The 11,209-nt window shown below is 45.6% G+C and overlaps 1 protein-coding gene across 1 annotated transcript in view; it reads left to right on the plus strand.

Moving 5' to 3' along the window:
• The window catches only part of CDH23 (cadherin related 23), a 569,738-nt gene that overhangs the window by 304,854 nt on the left and 253,675 nt on the right, over positions 1-11,209 (plus strand). Inside the window, exons 11-12 of the mRNA XM_025203550.1 lie at positions 1,160-1,348; positions 6,924-6,929. Of these exons, the coding sequence (XP_025059335.1) occupies positions 1,160-1,348; positions 6,924-6,929 (195 nt within the window). The remainder of the gene's footprint in view (positions 1-1,159; positions 1,349-6,923; positions 6,930-11,209) is intronic.

Consider the following 11,209-nt stretch of genomic DNA (forward strand, 5'->3'; position numbering starts at 1 on the left):
CAGTGTCGCATAGAGGGGGAGTATCGCCTCTCTGGACCGGCTTGAGATGCATCTTTGGATGCATGACAAGGTGTGGCTGGCTTTGCTGGCTGCGGTCTGGCATTGGCAGCTCATGTTCATCTTGGAGTCACAATAATGACTCCAAGATCCTGTTCTGCCTCTGTGCTTTCAAGAAGGGAACTCCCCAGCCTGTGTGTATGCTGTGGATTCCTTCTCCCAAGGTGCAGCACCCTGCATTTGTCTACGTTGAACCGCATCTTATTCTCATCTGCCCACTTTTGTAGTCTGTCTAAATCTAGTTGCAGCCTCTCTCTTTCTTCAAGCGTGTCCACCTCGCCCCACATCCTAGTGTCATCAGCAAACTTGGACAGTGTGCTTTCCACTCCCTCATCCAAGTCGCTGATGAAGATGTTAAATAGAGTGGGCCCAAGGACCAAGCCTTAGGGTACCTCACTGCTCACGTCTGTCCTCTGTGTTTTACTAGGCAATTTTGCAGGATATTAAAAATCTTGATTTTAATGCATAGCGGAGGAAAAATGCCTCCTCCATTCATCCTCTGTTGTGATATTTTGTTGTTACTATGTGGTCTATCAAAACATGAGAGAACAGATCTTTAAAGGTGAAAAATATGTAAGGCAAGAGCAGATTTATAGGTCAGTACTGAAATGCATCAGATCCATGAGTACTGAACAGTAGGGCCAGTGTGGGCCAGAATTCACATGCACTGGCAGAGCTATTGCAGAAGTGCATCCAGGATTAAGGTGTTGTGACAGAACTGCAACTGAGTGCCTTTTCTTGACAGAGCTAGGGCAGGGGAAGCTCACATCCTAACCATCTCGGGCCTAACACTAGCCATAGTTAGTTACCCATCCATCTGTTAGTTACCAGTTTGAAAGCCAGATATATACACTGGCATGTGCATGTGCAAACACACATCCACACACACAGAGATACATAGAGACGCATACACTTAAGTCTTGATTAAATCATACAGCATCCATGATTTAAAAGAGAAAGAAACTCTTATTTTGCTATTACCAGTATCTCAATTACAGTGTTTGATCTTAATGCCTGCATATGGTTTTCTGTGATGAACACAAATCTCCTACATTTTGCTTTTGCTTGTTCTTTGCCTACTCTTAATATTTTTTCTTGGCAGGGTACGGAGTTGAATGATGACCGGACACCATCCAATGCCACAGTGACAACCACCTTTAATATCCTGGTCATTGACATAAATGACAATGCCCCGGAGTTTAACAGTTCTGAGTACAGTGTGAGCATCCCTGAGCTGGCCCAGGTTGGATTTGCCCTCCCCCTTTACATCCAGGTGCAGGACAAAGATGAGGTAAGGATATTATAGTAAATATTGAAATGTACCTGCTGCCTATACACCCTCTGTGCTCCCGTGGACAGAGGATTAATAAGGCCTCTGTCTTTCAGCTCTGCTTTTTCTGTACTTTGCACTTCCAAATAATATGTGAATTGAAAACAGGGAACAGTCATATGTAATGAGGTACAAGGTTAAACCATGATATCATATCAGTAGGGATGTTTCAGTTTCTCTGATACCTATCACTCCATACCCTCAGTGTCTAAAGTGCAGACACTCTCCTGAATTCTGCTCTCATAAAATGATGATTTTCTGAGTAATTCTTATCAACAAACTTGGTTGTGCCTCAAACTGGTTCTCACGTGGTTCTGAGCCCTCTGTGGGCAATCAAATCTCTTCCTGCTTCCAATCTGTTTTTATAAACAGAGAGAATTCCCCAGAGGCTTTCTGGTGACATTATGGACCCTCAACAAGGGAAGGATATGGAACTGGGTCATCAGAACTTGTCCAAGGTTCTGTTTTTACCTCACTTTACAGTGATATAGTTCTTTTATCTGTGAGAATTTAAATACTTGGGAATTACGAAATTTAGAGAGATGATTCCCATGGTAACGTGTATTCATGCCCCAGGAGTTTATTTTTTTAAATAAAAACCAGATTAACAAGAGAGAGAGAGAGCTTATTTTGTTTTGTGGTAAGAAATAGCTAAACCCTATATAGTGTAGAGCAACCTTTAGTGACTGTGGTAAGATAGCGGTATTGTCACTATCAGAAGCAGCACTAAAAAGTGCTCGCTAATGTACTGTTGAAGGAGGTGTATGGATAGATATAGTAATTCTGAAGATATTGTTTAAAGATATACCAAGGAGATATTCAAGCATGATATAGAGGCTCTCCTAGAAGGCACAGCAAGCAGACAACCTTCAAATCCACTTATCAAAGTTTTTGCAGCTCCCATCAAAAAGAAGGTGAAGTAAAAATAAATATGGAGCAAAGAGAGTTCATCGGTAACCAGAGAACTATAACAAATAAATACAGGAAGAAATCAATGCAGACCCACTGGCTTGTGTTTCATTTACTATAGCTCACTTGCCCATTTAAGCAGTTTCATTTAGGAGAGGGAACGAAGTCTTTAACAGTGATACTTCAGAGGTAATGACAAGGGTCTCTGTACCCTATCTTCCTTCTTATTAAACCTTTACGCTGGAGTGGAGATGACTTCATGTAGTTCTTAGATCGTCTGACAGGTAGAGGATTGGGATACTTACTTGCTTACTACAGACCCACTCTTCAGTGACTGCAGTTACCCCCCAGTAATGTTTGCCTGCAGCGTCACTGGCTTGTTCTCTGCTCCTGTTAATGGAGCTCCTATTTATTATAGCCCCGGACAATTTCACTTAGGAATTCCATTAGGTTTTCCAGCCCTAGGGTTACAATCTTCAATTACTCCTATTATTTGACTTGTGCAATTCATGTCTTGCTTCCTGTACTATACTACCCTACAACCATGCCACATTCTACCGAGCCCTGGTTTAAAGAACTGCTGGCACCTCATGGTGAACTTTCAAAGATCTCTTGAAAGCAATCCTGCTTCTGTCATATACTATTTATATTTCTCTTATCTTGTTCCTTGCCACAATATAAAGAATATGGGCAAGAAAAAAATATTTTAAAATTATTCTCATCCTGGAACTTACTAATTTATGTAAAGTTATAATTATAATATTGGAGGAAACAATATCAGATTCCTAATTTAAATGGAGTTTTTCCTCAAAAAAGGAGGTGACTTTTCACTTGCAAGAAAAAGTTAAAACATTTGTTCTGGAGAGTTTACCAGTGGTTACTGCAGGAACTTATATCTACAGATACCTACTTGGATGTCAGAGCACTCATAAATACTTATGACACGGTGTCAAACAGAGATTACAACTTCAGTTTGAACATGTGCAGATGAGTTTTTACATCAATAGTAAATGTATTTCTTAAAAAATTGCCTTTGCTAATAAAGAAGAGAAGAGTGAAAAGAAGCTAGAGTTGTTTCTAAAAAAAATTGTCATGGTTTTTCATCAGGTATCAGCAGCTTTGTCACCAAAAGGCATTACAGCAGTCCTGTGGGTACAGCAGTGCTGTGGGTGACAGCAGAGTTAAGGCTATGCCATTGTTGGTGCGGGGGAGGGGGGGGTTTGGGTTTGTTTTTTTTTTTAGCATCATAGCAAAGCAGGACTGGAAGTGACCTTCAGAGGTCATCTAGTCTAACCCTCTGCCTGAGGCAGGATCAGCCTTATTGAAGCCATCCCATACAAGCCATAATCTAAACTCTATATAGACTACTCTCAACCCTGATACAACACAGACATAACACCTTAAGCTGTCACAGGTAAAGCAGGAGAAACCATGGCAGCCAATGTCCTGCTTCTAGAAAATGTCAATACACATTCAAGAAGTCCCTGGTAGAAGGCCACATCCCCCTCTACAGAGGAAGGCAAACACACCCACAGTCCATACCAATCTGACCATGGGGTAAAATTCCTTCCTGGCTCCAAATATGGTGATCGGTCTCATCCTGAGCAGAGGGGCCAGATTCTCTAGCCAGGAACCGCTGGCTTTGCTCCTAGCAGGAGAATCAGCACACCCCAGTTGAAGTCCCCCGCTTTAGCTGCAGCTAACACTCAGTGCCTCTGGGGAGGCTTAAAAGCACCGTGACACAGAAAAGCAAGGATGGGAGCAACCAGCAAAGCTCAGAAACATGGGAAATATGCCTAGATCTTCCCTGACCAGTGGCTGTCAAACCTCTTCTTGAGCATCTCAGCTTCCCCAGGTAGTCTATTCCACTGCCTCACTGTCCTAACAGTGAAGAAGTTTTCCAGATATGCAGTCTAGATTTACTTTGTTGCAACTTCAAGCCATTGGTCTGAGTCCTCCTCTCTGCAATGGGAAAGAAAAGATGCTTTCCCTCTTTATGGCAGCCCTTCAGGTATTTGAAGACTGATATCATACCCCCTCTTAAGCACCTTTTCCACAGACTGAACATGCGTAACTCCTTCAGCCTTGCCTCATATGATTTGCCTTCCAAGCCCTTTATCATCTTTGTTGCCTGCCTCTGTACCCTCTCAAACTTCTCCATGTCCTTTTTAAAATGTGGAGCCCAGAACAGCTCACAGTACTCCAGATTAGGCCTAACCAGTGCCAAGTAGAAAGCCACTATCACTTCCTTCATCTTGCACTTAATGCTACTATGGATGCAACCCAAAACCGCATTTACTTTGTGTGGCTGCATCACACTACAGACTCGTATTGAATCTGTGATCTACGGAGACTCCCAAGTTCTTTTTTCCATAGAGCTGCCATCCAGCCAGGTGTCTCCCATTTTATATTTGTGTTTTGGATTATTTCTCTCAAGGTGTAGCACCTTGCATTTGTCCGCATTGAACTTCATCCTGTTAGCTGTAGCCCAGCTTTCCAGTCTTTCAAGATTCTTCTGAATTATGCTTGCATCCTCTCATGTCCGTAGCTTCTTCACTGAAAGATATTACAGCAGTACTGTCAGTGACAGCAGAGTTAAAGCTGTGCCATTTCTTCTTTTTAATATCTTTACTTATAGGACAAACTTCTCTTCAGAACTTCAGCCCAGTCTTTCAGTCTGGCTATTTATTTTAAAGGAAGGATCCATTATTCCAGGATTGAGAGAAGGAAATAAACTGGTTTTGTCACTGTCAATAAATTTAAGCTCCTGTAACTCCCTAAACAAATTGGTTGCAATTTTCAAAAGTGTTCAGCATTGGCCAGTTCTTGTATTATTAAAATCAAAGGGACTTTGATGGGAGCAGTTATGCCAATGCTGAGCACTTCTGAAAATTACATCCATCATTTACACCACTATTTTGGATGTTGGTTAGTCCATATTTGGAACAGGGCTATTGCCTTAGGGAAAAGGTTAGTTAAAACTGAGTTACTTTCCAAATCTTTCATGATTTGTTTGTGTAGGAGTCTGTTTTCTTGCAATATGCACCCATGTTGCACATGTATGTGGAAACAATTAGATTAACTAAGAAAATGGAGGCATAAAAGTTTGTCTGGGCAACAATTTAGAAAGTCAGGATATAAACTGTGGGGGGACTGGACTTGTACTACAGTTGGGGTGCAAATTGGTTTTCTAGTGTGGACATAAATATGAAACAGCACTTGTTGAAAATGGCCCAGGCTCTCACCATGGGTGTACATTTAGTAGTGCCCTCTTCTCCTATCCCTTTCCTTTCTATTTAAAACACTTGCTTTCTGCAAGTCCATTCTTAGGCACTAGCCTATTTTGTCAGATGCTATGACACCTCATGCCTCTCTGAACCAGTTAGTCCTAAAGTGCCACCCTGCTCTGCCTTTTGTTCTAAATGGAAAGATTACTCGGGAAAACTGCACATTTTAGAGTCTTTCATAGGTAGTTCATTTACTCTGCTAAAAAAAATTGCAAGTGTCAACAATGGTTAATGAAGAAAATTGTCTTTCCATAACACTGAAGTTTAAGGCAAATGCTAATAAGGGTAATTTTGAAGGTATCAATCAAACTGCTGGCTTCTCATGGCCTTGAACCTTTTCCCCAGCACGTAACTGTGAGGTAAGGCAGTGTCAGAGCCATACAGAGTGAAATCCTAGCACTGCTGACATCAGTGCTAAATATCCCATCAGGATTTTATCTTGTCTCTTGAACTGTTGTTTTCTGTCACAGCTATACATTATCCAAGTAATTGCAGAATATTCTGGTCCAAATCTTTACTTTTCCCTATTTTTATTTTTTCCAGTCATCTCTTTCTTTACTCTCCTTTATTAGTATGTTTGCCATCTTCACCTCCTGGCTGCCTAAATGTGACTGATTGTACCCACATTTGGGAGTTCCTGGTTTATAGAGAAATAGAGGTCCCCTTCTTATTCCGGTAGAGCAAGTTACTCCCTACTCATGATTACACCATATGCTTCATCTCCCTTAGCCAAGCACAAGGATTGTGGCTTCTAGTGAGAGAATTTGCTCTCCTTGGTCTCCGATCTTGTCATTGGCAGCCAGGGGTAAATAAGAATGGGGTTGGCAGAAGATCTTCAGGCACAGAGGTGAGTAAGGACACATCTGACAAGCTATTTCAGCACCACAGCCTTCATGCAGGAGATGACAATTCATTTGTATGAGGGGCAAAGGGAAATAAAAATAAAATTATTCAACTCTGAGGAAGTCAGCTAGATTAAACAAATAAATAAATATAGATAGAGAAAGACAAAAATCAAAGCAAGATTCTTAACAAAAAAGCAATTTTGCCCCCATTTAGTCCCGATACCTATCCCGAGTTATAATCCCTCAGGGCAGTCCCTGAGTTGTTGTTTAGCTAAACTGCAGATGGCTATTTTTCATTCTTCCCTGATGTCTCCAGCCCCTTCATGGTTTTTGCTTTCTGTCTCAGAATTCTCTGCAATTTCTTGACCTCCCATAGATTATACAATGTATACAAAGAGACAACCTGAAGAACAGTGTTTGTGCCCGAAAGTTTGCAAAGAACAATTTTTCCAGCTATTTAGGTGGTCTAATAAAAGATATCACATTTACCCAAAGAACCTTGTCTGTCTGTTGGCCTCTTTCTGGCATTAACTAGCCCAGGGTCGAGCACAGTCATCAAGGCCCAGTCTCACTAGATTATATGGTAGAGAGAGGGTTTGCTTTCTGCCTGGTTTGCAATGTGATGTTGCTGTACAGCAGGCTTGACCAACATATGGCCCACGGGTCACCATGCAGCCTGCCAAGCCATTTTCTGTGGCCCGTGGTGCTGCGACAGGGTGGGGGGGAAACAAAAACAAAAAAACAACAACACTGTTTACTTTTATTCCCACCCCTTGTCCCTCCCCCAGCCCCTCAGCAGCTTCCTAATGGCTGTTGAAGGGCTGTGGAAGGGACAAGGTTACCACAAGCACCATGTCAGCTTGACGTTGCTGACGCGGTGCATGTGTGAAGAGGAGTAGCCGGCAGCAAAAGCGCGGGTCATTGGTGCAGCGCAGGGTGGTCCCGGGCAGAGCATTCACTGGCCAGCACTGTGGGCGGCGAGCGGACCCCAGCCAGGCACACACGGGGCGAGGGGAGCAGGGACAAAGCCCCCCCAGACCCTCCCCGGTCAACTTCCCCCACACTAAAAATCACCGCTTGCACCTGGCTCTGCCCCTCGGGGCTGTGGCTGGAGAGAAGGAGGCATCATCCCGGGGCCCCTGCACCTGCCCCGCTCCACACTGCACTGTCTCTGCTTCCTCCGCCGCCTCCTCCCTCCCCAGCAGAGGAAGCCCCCCTTTTTTTGGGCTTGCAAGGCACAGCGGGGCCTGGGGCGGGGGGCTTGGGTGGCCTGGGTCCCTGTCCCATGGCTGTTCCACCTGTACAGCCCAGCACGTGAGGGCTGCAGCATCACGGCCCTCGTCCAGCTCCTCCTGTGCATCCATTAGAAGCTTTGTACATCCATCCTGTGCATCCATAAAAAGCTTTGTTCTTATAACTCGAAAGGACCCCATTAAAAGGCGGAAGCGATGGGAAGTTCTGTGGCACCCTTGTAAGATTCTGTCTCATCCAGTCTGATGTCTGGTGTAACACAGGCTACAGAATTTCATCTGCTGAATTTAATCACTTCCTGTGAGGTCTTTGAATATGGCTCGCCGGCCCACTGAGTGATAAAAAGTTCATGATCTGGCCCCACATTCAAAAAGGTTAGACACCCCTGCTGTACAGGCTTCTCAGTCACATCAGTTTCTTTGTTGCAACTTTGGTTAGTTTAAGGAAGGAGAGACAGTACGACAGTGAAAACTTTGGGGGTCTCTCTTGCCATTGCTAATGCCAGTGAAACTTCACCCGAGTTATCCCAGCAGCGAGAGAATTGTTTGTTATTTTGCATCCGTTTTGTCCCATTTTACATAAAGACAATAAGGATGACTAGCATAATTGCTACCCCTTCCACCTGAAGTCAGTAGCAAAAGATTTCAGATAGAGAGCTCCCTTATTTAAAGGTCTAGTCAGTCCATTCCTTCTTCAGTTTAAAAAGAAAAACCCAAAGCTCCCATTGCAAACAAATTGGCTCCTCCTGTCCGCTGCACATGGTTAACCCTTGATTCAAATCTATCTCACATCACCATTCCTCTTGCAGGGCCACTCACTTTGTGTGTGCCATGAGCATGAGCAGCTTCAGAGAAGGAGCAAGTTATAAATGGGCTTAGCTCTTTAAAATATGCCATGCAGTGCTATCAGCAAGAAAGCCTTTTAAGCATTAAGCTGTTTTGTAACTAGAGCTGAGACACATTTTTAAATGGAATTTCACTAATTTTTTCTTTCAACTTTGTTCTCAACACAATTTATTGCACAAGCCCCCATAATTGTTGCAGAATTTTGATTAAATGCTTCTGGCCCTTATTCAGTAAAATACTCTAAGATAATGCTTAAATTGCATTGAGTCAAGGACTTAAGCACATACTTAACTAATATATATATATATATATATGTATGTATGTTTAAGGGCTGTGCTGAATTGGGGTCCACTTTGGTATCAAGAGTATAAACAAAGATAACTTTATATTAAAAGCATCTAGATATTTATCTCCTCTAGAACTTTGTGGCAGGCAGTCTGCTGAGCCACCAGCAGGTGGGAGTCAGGGCTAATTACAGAGTTGGCTGACCCAGGGGGCTGGCAGGTGAGGCTAAGCCTGAACAAGGGAGTCATCTGATTGGAGAAGGGCTGGGTATAGACAAGGTACAAACCCAGACCTTAAGAGTAGGGCTGGCAGTAACATCTTGGGAGCTGGTGTAGGAACATCACCCAGCAGGAAGGCTGCCACTCCTGAATACCAGCAAGGAGTATGACATCCAGAGGTTTGGGGAGGAACTGAAGGGATGGAGGAGGTTCCTGGGGACCCAGTGTGGGGTCCAGAGCCCTGAGAAGGGGGCTGCAAGTCTGTGGGCCTGTTGAGGGACAAGGGGGGCCCTGAGAGAAGAGCTGAGTGCCTGGGCCCTGTTGAGAGCCCAGACAAGTCCAAAAAAAAAAAAAAAAAAAAAAGAGAAAGAGAGGGGCCAAGTGTGCAGGGGCAAGCCCTGGGTGGGGGTCTGAAAGTCTGTGGGCCTGTGGAGGGGCCAGGAGAGTCCTGAGAGAGGGCCTGAGTACCTGGGCCCTGTTGAGAGATGGAGACAATCTGAGTGCACAGGAGCCTCACGAAAGAGCAGGAGAGTCCTAGGAGAGGCTGAGAGTTGGTGGATCTATTGAGGGGCATGAGTGTCTGAGAGACCTGGTGGAGGGTCCAGGTGAACCTCCTGAGCAGGGCAGAGTACAGGGGCTTATTGAGGGGTCCAGATGTGCCCAGAGAAAGAAAAGACTATGTAGCCAAACCTAGGGAAGGCTCTGAACCCACAGAGAAAAAGAGAGAGTAACCCATGGAGGGGCCCAAGAGGGTGGTCCCATGGAGATGTGAAGGCTGGCAGCTAAAGGACTGACCCTGGGAACCTCGACTGGCCTGTGCAGGGACCAGGAGAGGCCCACAGCAGAGATGACCAGAGCCAGGAGAGTCTGGAGTCTCAACTGGCCTGGAGGTGTGGCCAGGGCCTAGGAGAAGCACAAAGGTCCATGTGGGGCCACAGCCAAGACGGAGGGGCGTGTGGCCCAGGATGATGATGGATGGTAGGGGTCTGAGAGTGAGTTGGGGGCCAGAAATAGAGGACTTGGATGCAAGATAGAGCCATGGGCCCAGTGGTTAGCAGCCCAGGAGGGACACTGGATATCTAGGAGGAGCTCAGAGAGGGGCAAGCAAAACCAGGACGGTTTGGAGACTGGTCCTGGGTAAGACGTAAAACTGCATCCTAGTAGAGTTGGTTGATGTGGTGGGGCAGCCTCCATGAATTGCCATGCATGGGCCACTCCAGGGAAAGGCAAGAATGGAGTGCCAGAAAGCCTCAGCTTCCACTTACTTGTGGGTGACGCTGTGGAGAAGGAAGACTAGGGGAGCACACCGCAACAGAAAAGCACTCGCTGGGGAAGATTGGGACCATGGGAGTATAGAGGCCCAGTGAGGATCTGGTGGAAATTGGGATCATGTGGGTCCAGAGGCCCAGTGAGGGGCTGGGAAATAAAGGGTAGGACCAGAGGGGTCCATGACCATGAGTTGTGAGGCCCAACAAGGGGCCTGAGGCCTATAGTGAGGCCCAATGAGTAGTAGGTTGGGACCAGAGGGGTCCAGTGGCCCAGTGAGGGGTCAGAGAGTAAATTGCAGGGCCGGATGGTTCTGAGGGCCTGGAGAGTGGCTGGGAAATGAAAAAATAACAGAGTCCAGGACAAGGAACCAAGAAGGGGGCTGACAGCCTGGAGAGGGGCTGAGAGAGAAATCAAAGGGCCTAGTAGCCCAGTGACTGGTTGGGTGAGACCGAGGGGTGTGAGGGCCCAGAGAGGGGCTGGAGAAGAGACTGAGGGGTCTGGCAACTGGAGTGAGGCCGACAGGCTGAGGGGGACCAAGAGGGAGTCCAAGGGATCTGGCAGTGCAGGAAGGGGTGGTGCAGAGAGACAGAGGGGTCTGAGGACCCAGAGGAGAGACTGAAGGGTCTGGCAACCACAGTGGGGCTGACAGTCTGAGGGCTCAGAAGGCCCAGTGAGGAGCTGTATCAGCAATAAGTTGAACATCTGTAAGGATGCCATCTGTAAGGATGGCATGGGAGACGGGGTAGGGAAGATATGGAGCCATGCAATTAGCCCATAAGTCCATGACCACAATCTGGGTGGTCATTAGAATAAGATCAGGCCAGTCTCCCTCTTTTTATCACATTTCATAGATGTTAGGGTCGGAAGGGACCTCAATAGATCATCGAGTCCAACCCCCTGCATAGGCAGGAAA

The sequence above is a fragment of the Alligator sinensis genome, unplaced genomic scaffold (assembly GCF_000455745.1).
Source record: "Alligator sinensis unplaced genomic scaffold, ASM45574v1 scaffold546_1, whole genome shotgun sequence".
In the NCBI taxonomy this organism is placed as follows: domain Eukaryota; kingdom Metazoa; phylum Chordata; order Crocodylia; family Alligatoridae; genus Alligator; species Alligator sinensis.